We start from the raw sequence: 15,000 nt of genomic DNA, 5'->3' as shown, positions 1-15,000 counted from the left end.
CATTAAAAAGCAGTGGAGTAGATGCTGTATACTCACAAAATAATTTGCAACTACAAACAACCGTCTTTTACTTGAGTGATTTTGGTTTTGAAACACTGCATAGAATATAACTGCAGTTAAATAAGTTTTGCATCACCATTCACTTTAATTTCTCACTTTAAGACCCAAGAGTGCATATATGTTGCTCTGGGGAACTTGCGGAAAAGTCAGGGAGGGAATTATCACAGTAGTCCGTGCCCTAGACACCGGGGTACACCGGGGTACACCGGGACACATCCCATTTAGAAATCCATGAAGTTCGTGGTAGCACAGGCACCCTGCAGACCTTCCTGCTGCCTATGGGTCTGATACAACTCCACCCTTTGCTGCGTGTCTTCTTTCACCATATCACACCTACTGTCATATCAATATATATCCTTTAAAAAAATGTTTAGCGTGCTCCAGGACTGTTGTGTATGTAACCAGTAAACAGCCTGAGCCCCCTCAAATTATTCATATGGTTTGTTAGGTTCAATGGAACCCTAGCTCGTCATTTTCAACAGCTGAAAACAAAAGAAACTGAGAATCTTCAAAGTCTTGAGGTCTTGCATTTTGTTCTCTGGTTGCAGAACACTGGGCTGATCAACCAGAAGAAGAAGCTGGAGAGTGATCTGTCCATTCTGTCGAATGAGGTTGACGATGCTGTTCAGGAATGCCGCAACGCAGACGAGAAGGCCAAAAAGGCCATCACTGACGTAAGACCTTGTATAAACAAAATAATAAAGATTTAAAACATCAAGAGATAAGATATTTATAAGAACTTAAAACATATATAGATGTCCTGATTACCTCACATCAAAGCCAGAGGCGTGTTAATGTTTACTTTGCAGCAGTCATTTCCAGTCCATCAGAGGTGACTTAATGTCCCTTTGACACCGATCTCCTGTATTTACAGGCAGCCATGATGGCAGAAGAGCTGAAGAAGGAGCAGGACACCAGCTCCCACCTGGAGAGGATGAAGAAGAACATGGAGCAAACCGTGAAGGACCTGCAGATGCGTCTTGACGAGGCCGAGCAGATCGCTCTCAAGGGAGGCAAGAAGCAGGTTCAGAAGCTGGAGGCCAGGGTAAGAGTGAGTCCCATTGTTAATCCTTGCTCATCTGTAATGAGCTGATGTGTGACCGTATTTGCTGATCTCACTGGCAGGTCAAAGAACTGCAGAACGAACTAGACTCTGAGCAAAAGAAGAGCCAAGAGTATCAGAAGGGAGTACGCAAGTATGAGAGGAGAGTCAAAGAGCTGACGTATCAGGTAAACCACCAGTCTGCACAGAGAGCAGTACAACATATGAATGTGTTTTTAAAGAAATGAAAAGTTTGACTCTGGTGTTTGTGCAGGCTGAGGAAGACAAGAAGAACCTGTTGCGTTTGCAGGACCTCATCGACAAGCTCCAGATCAAATTGAAGAGTTACAAGAGGCAGGCTGAGGAAGCAGTAAGTCCACCATCACTTGTTTACCGCTGCCGCAGTTTTATATGTTGTAAAGTGAAGAGCGTGATGAGCATTCCTTTGGTTCACTGTACACTTCGATCCCTGTGTAGGAGGAGCAGGCAAACACCAACTTGTCCAAGTACAGGAAGCTGCAGCATGAGGTCGACGACGCAGAGGAGAGGGCTGACATGGCCGAGACGCAGGTCAACAAGCTGCGTGTACGCACTCGTGACCAAGGCGGCAAGGTTGGTAAACCAAATGCATGCAATACATTTCACAGTATGTTGCACAATTGTACGACCTTCGGAAGAATTTATTAAAATTAGCCGACTGGCTACAGGACAAGAGCTAATCTTGGAAGACCCTGGATGTAATCCTCCATTGAATACGACCTCACATAACCCCCTCATGTGATCTCTGGTGTGATCATGAGTCACTTTGTGACATTGTATATGTGGTTGCCAGTAAACACTCCTGTCTTGTGTATTTCAGCTCGCTGAGTAATGCCATGAGGATGCAAGCGAACAAGTCAGCCACCTGCAACAGATGTGCTCAGCTCTGTGAACGCCCAAATAAAGACTTTTAAATATTTCCCAATGACTCATGTGTGTGAATGTGAAAAAGGTAGAAACCCCACAAAGGTCTAAAGAAGAATTTATTATATTATTAATTTGACAAACAGTTGTTAAATAAGGAAAATGAGGTTCAACACCAGCATTAGAGGAGGAAGGTGCAGGGTTAGAGCCTGTTACAGTAGTGGTTATAGTTGAATGTCAAACTGAAACGTGAATCTTTTCTTCTGTGTGTGATTAGTCAGACAGGTGCAGACGGGATTATTTAACACAACCATGAGAGATTTTCTGCTTTCATGGTTTAGATTTTACACCATGAATTATCCACTGTTGATCGTTGTCCTTTTCAACAAAAAATCCACAGATGCTGTTGAGCCTTGTGTGTTGAGATACAATATTTGATCAACTGCCAGTTTAGAAGTGGCTGCCACACGTGTCTAATAACGTCCTCACCATGCCAAAAATTATACAAAACTAGTTTATAAAGTCAATACATGTGAGATCCCAAATTAAAGTGTTATAATCAAATAGTACGCAGTATCTTCTTGATAAGATTTCACCATTTCCTACACAAAATAATGTTTGAAATCTAAGGCCTACTCGGAGCTTCACACCACATATGGCAGAACTGTGGAGAAGCAGTTCTCTGATGCTCATACAGAGGGCTCACTGTCTCACACCGTCAAAGCACAAAGCTAACACAATCAGGGAGTCTCAATGCAGTAGCTCACAACATTCTGGTTTTTCATCGACTTCTGCGGCGGATGACTGGAGCGATACCAGGGGTTTACATCCATGAGAAAACACGATCAGTACTCGGGTTGTTAACACCACTGCAGTCTCATGTTAAACAAAGCATTTATCTCAGCAAGAGATAAATGAGACGTTTCTTGCATCAACATTGCTGCAAAAGATGAGCTGTTTAAGCATGTGCATACTCGGAGAGATTTCTTTTAAAACATGCTGAATGAAAGCTAGAGAGCAAGGGAACATTTCTGGTTATCAGCTTTAAAGCAAAAGAAAAAGGCTTCAGATGTGTAAAAGGACATGTGTTTGCATCCCGTTATACATTCACATGAATCATGACTGTACACTTGTCATTAGACGTGGTTAGATCTGTACGGTTTCAGGAGAAAATATGAGGTAGCTCATTCATTTTGTACTTATCAGTGGTCTTCAATTTAAGACGCCAACTCTCTGTTCAGCTCTGCAACTGCACATTCGTGCCATGGACACGTCAACACAGCCGAGCTCTCCGCTTCATCTCAATCCAGAGCAAATAGAGTGGTGGCACCAAGCTATAAGAGCAATCACACAGAAAGATTGTCATTCTCTGAGATTAAGAAAGATCTGACGGAGTCCAATGATGAGGATGTTGGGCTGAAGGCTGATTCACATAAAACAGTGTCTGGAGCAATTAAAGTGGTATCTTAACACTAGCACCTGCATAGTTTATTCTCTTTCCCAAAGCATCGCCCACAGCATGGATACAAATTCTGTACAAAATGATGGTGATTTATTCAACAAATGTGTTAAACTATAATAAACAATAAAAGCAATTTTAATCTGTGCAATGTTGTATTCTACATTTTATCCAGAGCTAAAAGCCATTGTTTTCAACAAGACAAAAATAGATCAGCAAAAAGAACCTGGAAAAGAGACAAGTCGCTGTGTGAAGCTCCTGAAGCCACAGCAGGGTGGATGGTTTTTGGGTGAAAGGAGCCCCGTGTGTGTGATTCTGAGAGACATGTCCGCCGGCCCACGAGCTACTTAAATGTTCTGAGTAGAGCCAGAAAGCACCAATCAACAATAGCCACCTAATAAAATAGACCCACAGACAGGTTAAAAGGAAATGCTGTTCATCATCAAGACCCCTGCAAGAAAAAGTCAAATTTCACGAATGCCCCCCTCCCCACAGGTCAGGCAGTGGAGTGGCACTGAGTCGACAGAGAGCGTGTAGGTAGTGGGCGACTGAGACAGCAGACTCCCTGCGACGTGTCACTGCACATCTGGCTGACAGTTCATCTGTGGACATTTCCAAACCAAGTCCATGTAAAAGGAATCTTTTTTTTTTCTTTTCTAAACATAATTTGTTGAATCATACATATTTTTTTCATAGAATTTTGTATAGGTTATATAAAAGGCTCTATTTGAATTTCACCTAAAGCAAACAACCAACGCAGGTGTCATATCCCAAGTTCCCCCAATAGTCTGTTCTGTGTTTCCGGGACGGGCGTACAGGCTTCCTCTGAAGAAGAGCGGTAACTCGGTGAGAATTCACATCCCCCTCCCCTCTTTGATGACAGCCTCCATGCGTAGGTACAGAAAGCAAACAGGTGAGTCTTTACATCCAGAAGCACTGTCATGAAGCGTCTGGATGGCTCAGCGGAGTCATCACCAGCTCTAGGTGTCCGTGCTCCCTGTGACCCTCTGCCCTGTACCATCCCAGAGTGCACTTGCTGGAGGTCAATCTTCCAGCAGGTCTCTGTCCAGATCCATGAAAGGCTCATCAATGTAGCTCCCTATGGCACACAGAGAAGTCCTGTCTGGGCCCAGCAGCACTGACACCGTCTCCTTCCAGTAGCTGAAGGGGATACAGGAGCTCTGAGGAGCAAGACCACAGAGGAATTACAACAATAAAACGACTGCTTGTTGTATTATTGAGTTTTAATTTCCTCCGCCAAGGAGGCTATGTTTTCATCTGCGTTTGTTTGTTTTTGTTGGCACGATTACACAAACTACTGGACAGATTACCACGAACCTTCAGGGAAGAACCCATTAAATGCTGGTGCAGATCCAGATCAGGCAACAGTTTAACAGTGAGATGGGGCATTCTACATTTTCATTGATTTCTCAGAGAATAAAACATGACTCTTGATGAAAAAAAACACGGGAATGTTTAGGTGAATGATGAGATTGTGCTAGAATTGAATCTGCACCAGATTGCTCACTGGTGCAGATCCAAATCTAGTAAAATTAAATGTTTCAAATGTGCTCAAGTGCCCTTCCCGTTAAAATCAGCCAGGCTTAGCTGTGTTTCTTTTGGATGTCTGTTGTATCAGCTCTAATGCTTATCCTGAGTAGACCATTTCACCAACATCTAACAAATAAAAGTAGGTGAGACAAAATTTAAGTAATCCCTTGTGTTTTCATACAACATAATTTAATCATATATGAAACATTATCAAACTTCTAAATATTGAAGCAGACATGATATATATTTTTGGCCACTTGGGGACAGTAGAACAAGTAGAAACAACCTTTACATTACTTGATAAAGTTATTGGTCACATGCCACTAGTGATGCAGCTCTGACTTGCCCAGCATATATTTATGTTAATACCCTGTCATCATCTTTTCAATGTATCATAGAAAAAACACTGAAGGTTAATGTAAACGATACTCACATTCTCCAGACAGGTGCTATCTTTGTCCTTGTTGAGGTAGTGGCGCTGCCAGAAGCGCAGTAGGTTGTGGAAGTTGTTGAGCAGGCAGCCCGGGTACTTTTCAGCATACTCCTTCTCCCGCAAGGCGTTGAGGTAGAAGGGCAGTTTAGCCTTTCTTCTGGCCAACATCAAGATCACAAGGCTGGTGTTTAAACAGCTCACATTCTCCTGCAGGGAAAGAGGATGGGGTGGATACAACAACAAACAAGACTTTAGTGATCGAGTATTTAGAATAACAATCTTAGCATTAACTTATCCATTAAGCTTCAAAGTTTTAACAACAATTTATCATTTGTGAGATGAATTATTCCTTATTCTACAACTGTTTGTGCAACAATGGGAAAATGAAAACACCTGTGTGAGAGTCTGCACGTTGATGATGGTGATCAGTCTGAAGAGGAAGGTAAGTCTGCTCTCCACTTTGGCCATGTAGGACAGCAGGCAGCACTCAGACAGAACCTCCACCACTGAGGGAGGGGGCACAAAACACTGAGATCAATATTTACCCCTCTTTTAAACCTCTGATAAACATTGTTTTTTTTCATTGACATGAAATAGAAAGCTAAATGAAAACAGATCTCTAAAATATTGTAGTGTTACCAGATTAATACATAATTGTGTGGACATGGCCTTAAAACTCCTTGCACATTGCTGCAATGACACGCATGACTAAGACGTCGACAAAACGTAATCAGTTCATCTTTGAATCTAAGTTTGTACAAAATTTGATGAGATTTCCTCAAGCTGATCTTAAGATATCTTTAAACATTTGTTTAGGTCATAAAACAACAGAATGCTTTGTAGAAAAGTGTCTGTGTTATCTATATAAAAAAATGCTCAGTGGTTTAAATCCTGGACTGGACTGCTTCATCTGTCAACTTAGATCAGGTAGGTCAGTAAATTCTGGAACTAGTCTCCATGTTCAAACTTTCCATCCTCATTTACCTTTGACATCTTCAGTCTGGCTCTCGAAGCGGTCCAACGAAAGGACAATGCAGCGCACTAGCATGTTGGAGTCCACTAGAGAGCTGTTGATCTGCGTCAGGAAGGTCTGAAACTACAGAGAAGAAATTCAATGCCTCTATGAGCCACATATTTAACACAGCTGTTGCAAAAAAAAAAGAATTTAAGTTATACTTTGTTAGGTCAGCATATTCAATAACTTGTTACAATGCATACAAATATTCTACCTTTTCAGGAGTGTTGACGTATTTGTTGAATCTTTTGAAGGCATCAATGTTGAACTTCATGAGCTCTCCCAGCAGATCAAAGTAGCTCTGTAGGACGTCTCGAGATGTACAACCGCTATCGATGATGCAGAACAGGATGTGCTGTCGAGAGAAGGAAGTGAGTAACTATTTAATTAAGAGGATTTAAAATCAATGAGAAATCTGTGAAATGTCGTCTGTGTGTCGAGAAACACAAGGTGGCTCCAGTATTACCTCGAGCAGTCCCCTTTTCAGGAGGAACATTTGGTCTGCATAGGAGGTGGCTCCTCTAAGAAAACTTTCCACTGCTCTTGCCTGCCAGAATCTACATGAAAAAACAGAAATATTCAGCATTCAGTCAGCTATAAAAAGAAGAACCAGACGGACAAATGTCAATGATGCAGTCGTGACGTGGTGAACTGAAGACAGATTTGGGATGCACTTCCTCATTACGATTAACCAACAGCGATATCTGTGCTTCGTGACACAACTGTTCCTTAAGAACCTTCAACTGGAAAAACATGTAAAACAACTTACAGCAAATTATGTTCAGATACCATTAAACAGAAGAGTTGCAAAGCCGAGTCATTAATTTAGTAGTAAATAGTTTTTAATAATGTCTTCCAACACTGTGCTTGTATCGATGCAGTGAACGTTTCTATCAGGTGAACGTTTCCATCAGGCGACCAGAGCTTACTGGACATCACTCACAAGAAATAGAAAAACTATTCCCTTTCAAACTTCTATTTCCAAATAATATCCCAGAAAATAAACTGTTAAATTTGATAGATTTGGGAGTTTAGAGTCGTCTCTGCAATACAACAAGTTAACTCACATTCTGACAGTTTGTATCTATTATATTTGTGCATTCCACCTTTGAATTAGATCATTTTCTTATTTCAGGCTCTGTTCTCTCTGTCGTCTTCACTCTTTCTAACTGTATTATCCGTAGCAGCAGCGTATCAGTGTATTTTCTTTATTAATGACATCACTGCTCTACCATAAAATTGTTCTTCACCGCCACCTCACAAACAACCCTTCTTCTTTTCATCGCTTGTTGTCGTGATTCAGAGAAAGCCATTGGTCAGCAGGAGAATACAATTTTCAAAATCAGATTTTTTTGGTGTACACCATTTTCAGCTTTTGTGCACACATACACTTTTAGTATGAATGCTACGCAGTTTTATAAATGATGAAGTAGGTGTTTTTGTTTACAGCAAATCCACAATGGTTTATCCAATGGTTTTATCACCAAAAGCTCTGGAATCTCGTCTTCTTTCCAAATTCACATCTACATCTGTGTCTTTTGAATATATGGCTCATTTGACCAATATGGGGATGTTTGACTTTTTCCTTACACTATCTAATATCAACATCACCCCCTGCCTCTTGATCATTGGACTATACAAATCTGACCTGAAGGACGAGTCTGGAGGCTCCCTCTTCATGACAGCGAGTAGGCGCGTGAGGAGACCCTTCTTCCCATCACACACTAGGCTTCTGTCTGTGTTGACCAGAGCTTCCACCTCAGGGATGTTAGCCTTCATGGAAATGGCACTCAGTTCATTCAGCTCCTGGCTATTCAGCAAAAGGTACTTATTCCTGAAAGACAAGCAACACGTTTCAAAACATAAACTCAATTTAAGACGAAAAGTCATATAGGGGACACAATAAAGGGTCACTTACTCATGGTGATCACTGAAACTCTGGAGTAGCCGCAAAAACTGGATTTTAAAGGAGATTTCCTGTATAATGAGAAGAAAGTGTGTTCATTTTCAAAAAGTTTCATTTTATTACTGTTCCAAAATGTTAGTTTTATTTAATATTCATACTGGACTACAATCGCAGTTCTCATTCTGGCCGTGCACCACATGATTTGATGCAGTGTATTTCCTCCAGATCAGCTTGTCAAACAGGTTGTTGAGACCTGGGATGAGACGGAAATCAGCCAGCATCTTGTGGACCTGAGCAGAGAGGCATATCAGTGGTGAGAGAACTGGTCCCTACTTATAGAAAACGCCAACACTTAGAGAGGCGGAGGAGATGTTAAGTACCTGGTTCCTCTGTCGGCCCATGAGAAGGACACACAGCACATACATCACTTCCACTTTATACATTATCTCATGGACAGTCTTCATGGACTGAGGCAGTCGATGTCTCAGGGGGCTTGTGGCCAGAGAACTCTCATCTGATGATTCTGAAAGTGAAAAGGTGAGTTTAGGCAAAGGATTTAGGAAGGTGAGGAACTGTCAGCCCAAGTGACTGGTCTCACCTGTACTGCTTTGTTCCGCCTCCTCAGTGGCCATCTGCATAAGGGCGTCCAGGACCAGAGCATTGTCTAGCCATGTGTACCAGTCCTCCAGCTCCTGCAGGAAGTTGGCGCCTGTGGCCTCAGACACCTTTCTAGTGGCAAGCTTACATAACCGCTCAATGAACCCAGGGATGTTCAGCAGGGTTACTTTAGGAAAAACAACATTAGATAGTTTTTAATTTATTGATCCATTTTTTGCAACGGCACACATGTTACATAGTTTGTTTGAACTCAGTGGACCAATACTTCCGTTACACCTAAACAAGCAGGTGAACACAAGTTTTCTGAATGCGGGGTAACCAACAAAAAATATGGTGATTAATTCCTTTCCTAATGCCAGTAGGAGGTTGTCTCTCCGTTATTTTCCTAGCCATGTGTCATGTTCAATGTCACAAACGCAATGAAAACTGAGGCCCTCTCTTACCTAAGTGTCATGTTTCAATCACTGATAATCATAGCGGATAACGACATTTATCTAACGCAGAGTCATTTGACCTGGGAGTGAATGCTTATTGAATCCATTCACATTGCAGACAAAAGCCAGATGTTAGCCTGTGCTAGTGGGATTTTTGTACAGCGGGAAAGGGGTTTAAGGAAACTTACCCTGATTGACCTCTGCCCGTGAGGGGATGGCGTTGCGTTTCTGCTGAGCGTTTTTAGCCAGCAGGGTGTGCTTGTCGTCATTTCCTACATCAGGTTCTGAGATGGTGACAGACAAGATGCGGCAGAAGTTGGCCAGCTGTTGCTGGTCAAAGCTTTGAACCAGGCCGGATAGGTTGGGGATCCCTTCCAAATGGATCATCTCCTTAAGAATGCAAACACAAACTGTCATCGGTCTGCTAGTGGATCAGAATCATAATCACATCCCAGGTTGTGAGATCAAGCCTGAATTTGAAACCTGCTAAAACTGCAGTAGCTTATTAATATTGCATAATCACCTTGATTATTGCATAATCAGTTTGTGGATGGACATTAAAGAAATAATTTCACAATAAAACAAACACTATGAAGGTTTTTGAAACTTGTATATCTTTCTCACGGCAGCATCGTAGCAGTGATTCTTTTTAGTCCGAGTGAATTCCCTGTGATGTTTTAATCCATTGTGATCAGACATCGATCGATACACAGGGTTAATCAGAGGTAAAAGCACTGTCTCTAGATTTTTTCCTTTGGTCAAATAAATAATCCATGCAAGGTATGCCTACGCATACTTGTCTGGGACCTTTACAAGGAAATCAAAAGGCATTGCGATGCTGGAGCTAGGCAAAAAAAAATTTTTTTACAAAAGGAGAGTGACTGTTTTTTATATCCTTAATTCGACAATACTGTAAAAGGTTTCAGAAAACACTGAATGTCTTGTCTATGTAAATCACAAGTAGCACCCCTTGCACTGCTACATCTCTTATCACAAATTTAAGAGGCTTTAAAGTAGCATGATACATCTGCCACAATGTTGCAGAGGTTTAAGTGCCAACCAATCAAACTTAATACATACGTTGTTCATAGCACCGTTCTAATCAGACAGCATTGTTCATTATGAGTCTTAAATACTTAAATTCTCTCACGTATAAAGTGAGGAGTGGTGGTTAGCACTAATAATACCATTGCTAAATAATACAATATAAATCGTTCCTTCATAAATACTAAAAAGCTCTGATGTATAAATGCTTAAGTTAGATTTGTTTGCATTTGTTTGACAGGGACAGTGCTCATTAATCAACAGCAAAATGACTGTAAATGAGCCAGAATTAGCTCAACGTGCTAAATATGGACACTAGATATAATCAGTTGAGTTATTGTCATTTTTAAAGAGGAGAAGTAAAAGGAGGTTAGAGGGTCTTAAGCCTCCACATATACAAACACACCACAATAACATTGATGCAGCATCATAATACAAACATTTTGTAACATCACCAAAGTCAGGAAAAACTGTGCCTGGGTTCAAGAGAATATAAAAAGTAAGCAAAACGATTGGCTAAGAAGTGCACAAGTATGCCAACCCGTCTGGTAAATCATTGCCACAAAACAGCTAGAAGAGTAAGAGACTAAATATTAAACTGCTTTGATTTAATAGATATCAGCAGCCATGCCAAATGTATATGTTTTGTCTGTGCATGGACCATAGATCCAGCAGAAAATAATAATTTTTCTTTTAAAGAGCTTTTTCACATTAAAAAGGATGAATACTTTATATTGATTTGACAGATTTTTAAGAAACAGGGCTACAAAGAATTCTTGTTATTGTTGGCTACCAAAATACCACTGCATAAAAGTGACTTCATAGAACTTTTAACTCTTGAGTAAACAGAGCTAAATGCTCAGTCTGAGAAATATAACTGACCTTTTTGACCCCTAGAATATCTTCAATAAGGGTAGCAGTCTGTAGGAAGGTCTTCTTGTTTGTCATCAGGGTGAAGAGAAACAGAACAAAGTCGTCCCTTGCTGCCAGACTCTTCGTCACCCCCTCCGTCTATAAATTGAAAGGAGAAAAATGTGTATGTTAATCAAATGCACTTGAGAGCTTTTGAGACCTGTATAACGGCTGAAACTACCTTCCGGAAAACACGTAAAGCTATACATGTACTTTGTGGAGGCAAGATGCAATACACCGCTGACAATAAAAAAATGTAATAGGACACTTACACATATACAACAGTTGTAGAGAACACTAAGGCAGTCCTTAACCAGGTCATCATTCACTGTTACAACAGAAACAAAAGACATTAGTCTAAATTTAAATACTTTTTTCCCCATACATGTCAACTTGTCAATAAAGACATATGTGGTGTCAGTGCTACTTACTTTTGGGTTTTTTCTTCTGCATAGTTAGTGTGGGTCTCATCAAGATCTCCACGAGCAGCTTCAGGGACACAGTCGAATGAGAATTCAATAACGTTATTATTTCTACTTCTTAGTACAAGTTTCTTTGCAGAACAACTGATTCTCCTGAGGTAACGCGCTTCAGTGTCTGAGTCCAACAACAACAGAGCATCATGTATCAGGAATGTCCAACTTACATCGACTCCACCAAAGAGGTCAAAGGTGTGCGTGTTGGGGAAGGTGGATTCCTGAGCGGTCTTCCTGTCCTCTGTGACAAAAGACATGGCCTCCACGGAGAGCTGAGATGATAATACCTGACCAAAAAAACATTGCTCCCATGTAAATTACATCATCCAGACACCAAAGTGAAATGTGGCTAAAAGTGTCAAATGGAGTAGTGCTTTGTCAGTACCTTAAGAAAGCTGTGGGCATGGGAGAGGTCACTGTTGGGATGGCTGCTCTCGTAGAGCTTCTGCAGCACCGTAGGGATGCCATTCCACTTGGCCCGTTTATCTCTCTCCTGGAGCAAACATGTTGGGAGCTACGACAATACAACAAGAGGCAAACTTAAAGAGTGCAACATACAGAGAACAACAAATAACTTTAATTATATCTTTGATTCAGAAAGGTTTTAAAAAGGTACATTTTAGCTTGTACTAGTGGATGTTAGACTGCAATCTTGACAGAATTGTCTACTTTACTTTGGCAATTTGTCACGTTTCAGAGGACCACATGAAATTGACAGAAATAAAAAGAATATTCAGCCTGTTAAACACATACATATGAGGTCTATAAATTATAAAAATACATTGTCTTTCCTCATCTTGCCTACCAGAAAACATGAATACAACTTTTGAGACAAACAAAAGGCCCCAGAGGATATAAACACTGCGACTGCTCTTTTAAATGAGATTAGAGCAGAGTCACACACCTCGGGTTATACAGTTGATTACTGCAATGAATACAACAGCAACTAAAAGTAGCTTCAGCAGATTTGTATTATGTCCCTGTAATAACCAAACACATAGGATAATATAGTCTTAGGCTGGCTCATGGTCAGTCAGTGCTTATGTAAAATGGAGCAAGGCTGTGAAGTGCTGCAGAATGTTGAAGTTGACCCTGCAGCATACTGGCCACCAGCAGTGTGATCTCATTACAGGTGTGTTGTGTTGAGTTTGTCCACATTGTGATTGAACTCTTGTGGGGACTTTTGAATTGAAGCTGATGGAGGTCACAGAAGAGGACGTTTTCTAGATTTACCAAATTGATTTGACCCCACAAGTAATGAATGGATGCACGCAATTTCTGTCCAGTTGTGACAGCACTGCTCACTGTTGAAGGCCTAATAAAAAACAGTGGCAATGGCAGTACTTTAAAAAGATATACCTGAAAAATATAATAATACTTCAACCAAACAGAATATCAAAAATGTATAATATCCTAATCTTTCTAAAGGAACAACACATGTTGTACATTCTCAGATATTGACATGTTACCAAACCTTGCTTCCACACTGGTTTACTTTAAAAGTAACACGCTATGTTTGGCACAAGACTGGACAGAACACTAGCCAAAACAAAGCAGATCTGTATAATATGATACATATTAAAGAAATGCATTCTGCTCAGTTGGAACCAGCAAAGACCCACAACATTTAATCTATTATAACTCATCCTGAGTAAAACTTTACATTCATATGATCGCAGCTATACCTTGAAAAAAAAATATCTAGATGCATCTTTCTGAGAACATGAGAACCATTAATGAACATATGAACCTCTGACTGCACTTAACTCTGCTGTGCGGGGGTGAGGAACCTGACTGAGGAATGTCTGTTTTCTATCGTAGCTCTTGAATGTTGATGACCTCTACATCTGAACGCATTCCCTGAGCTGACCATTAACATGTGTCAGCAGCAATGACAGAACAGCGGCGTTTTTTGACAACTGTTGGGATTGTGGCAGCTGAGGCAACACTTAACACAACATTGTTATTGGGGATATAATCCTAAAACATGGTCTCTTCGTGTTGGTGGTAGGGTTTGACTGATAAGGTTTCACTTTTTAAAACCACCGACGAGATTGCGATTGCATTACCTCGAAAACTGCAAGTCAGTGGTGAAGGTGGGAAAGTGTTGCAGAGGCACAGGAATACAATGTTTTGATGGCTTTAAAACTCCGTAGTTTCAGTCGAGGTGCAGTAAATAAATAGAAGCAGCTGAAGACAACGGCTAACATGTCAGCACTGGTGCGATGTCAACAAACATGAGTAATGTGTATTTAAAAAACAAAACAATAACAGCCTACGTCAACTAACTATCTCTGTCCCCCAAAAGATTCAGATATCGAGTAAATATTCGCTTGTGTAGAATTAAAAATAAACTCGCCAACAGCTGCCCTACCCTTTTATGGAAACGATAGTTATTGTGTCGTTACGTAATCACCTGAGCTGTTCAGCTGGCTTAGCTAGCTAGCTGACGTTACCCTGTTCGCTAACATTAGCTAATGTGGCTGGCGTTGATTAACGCTCAGTGATTTACGCGCCTGTAGCATTGAACCACAGACTCACGCTGTCGCACTGACAACACAACGCCCGGTAGAAGCAACAACACCCCGTCCTTCTCTCTGTGCATTAGTGCCCGCTGAACCTGGCCTTTAATGCTAAGCTAGCGCAGAGCTAACAACAAAAGACAGAACTGGAGCGGAGCTTGCCTCACACGGTTGCCGATAATGCTAACGTCGTTTGTATTGTCAGCGAGCAAACCGTGTTTTAAAGGGGCCAGTGGCGTCAACGTTAACGGGTCGTGCTGTTTAAAACGCCCGTCGTTGTCGTAGCTAACTGAAAAGCCCAGGCTGTCAGGAGCGACTGCCTCTCCCGTGTAATGCCCGGGACAGCGGCTCCGTTCTCAGGCTGCATTCCGAGCGCAAGTCCCTGGTCTCGGTGGAGCAACTTTCGGACGTGCTGTACCGTCGCAACACGCGTCGCTTCTCTCACCTGTGTCCCTTGGCTGAAACCCTGGCCGGTGATTTTACTGGCCGTGAACTTTGTGATGATATTGCTGCGGCAATTTCGTCGTTTTCCTCCAGTACAGGGGGACTCGGACCCCAGAAGCGTCGCCATTTTTACCTCTTCCTGAACAGAAGTGTTGGGGCAGGAAGTGGAAGCTCTGATGAA

At 41.4% G+C, this 15,000-nt stretch overlaps 2 protein-coding genes across 2 annotated transcripts in view; one reads left to right on the top strand and one right to left on the bottom strand.

Moving 5' to 3' along the window:
* The window catches only part of myh7ba (myosin, heavy chain 7B, cardiac muscle, beta a), a 24,551-nt gene extending 13,504 nt beyond the window's left edge, over nucleotides 1-11,047 (top strand). The window contains exons 37-42 of the mRNA XM_053441841.1: nucleotides 609-734; nucleotides 935-1,105; nucleotides 1,186-1,290; nucleotides 1,377-1,472; nucleotides 1,580-1,700; nucleotides 11,016-11,047. Of these exons, the coding sequence (XP_053297816.1) occupies nucleotides 609-734; nucleotides 935-1,105; nucleotides 1,186-1,290; nucleotides 1,377-1,472; nucleotides 1,580-1,700; nucleotides 11,016-11,047 (651 nt within the window). The remainder of the gene's footprint in view (nucleotides 1-608; nucleotides 735-934; nucleotides 1,106-1,185; nucleotides 1,291-1,376; nucleotides 1,473-1,579; nucleotides 1,701-11,015) is intronic.
* On the bottom strand, nucleotides 2,107-15,000 carry trpc4apa (transient receptor potential cation channel, subfamily C, member 4 associated protein a). The gene is made up of 18 exons (XM_053441854.1): nucleotides 14,821-15,000; nucleotides 12,239-12,367; nucleotides 12,024-12,140; nucleotides 11,809-11,866; nucleotides 11,650-11,705; nucleotides 11,348-11,476; nucleotides 9,610-9,811; nucleotides 8,968-9,153; nucleotides 8,750-8,892; nucleotides 8,528-8,659; nucleotides 8,382-8,440; nucleotides 8,112-8,297; nucleotides 6,930-7,020; nucleotides 6,678-6,818; nucleotides 6,433-6,544; nucleotides 5,842-5,954; nucleotides 5,449-5,655; nucleotides 2,107-4,645 (listed from the first exon to the last, which is right to left on the bottom strand). Exons 1-18 carry the CDS (start codon nucleotides 14,944-14,946, stop codon nucleotides 4,508-4,510), a joined length of 2,325 nt encoding a protein of 774 aa, XP_053297829.1. The 5' UTR covers nucleotides 14,947-15,000; the 3' UTR covers nucleotides 2,107-4,507.

Source organism: Pleuronectes platessa, chromosome 2 (assembly GCF_947347685.1).
Source record: "Pleuronectes platessa chromosome 2, fPlePla1.1, whole genome shotgun sequence".
In the NCBI taxonomy this organism is placed as follows: Eukaryota; Metazoa; Chordata; class Actinopteri; order Pleuronectiformes; family Pleuronectidae; genus Pleuronectes; species Pleuronectes platessa.
This window is presented reverse-complemented; position numbering and strand designations above follow the sequence as displayed.

Coding starts and splice junctions, on each gene's coding strand:
- trpc4apa (XM_053441854.1), bottom strand. CDS start 14,946: ATGGCGACGCTTCTGGGGTCCGAGTCCCCCTGTACTGGAGGAAAACGA. Junction 11,477..11,649: donor TCTACAACTGTTGTATATGT/GTAAGTGTCCTA, acceptor TTCAATTTATAG/ACGGAGGGGGTGACGAAGAG. Junction 8,660..8,749: donor TGGGCCGACAGAGGAACCAG/GTACTTAACATC, acceptor CTCTCTGCTCAG/GTCCACAAGATGCTGGCTGA.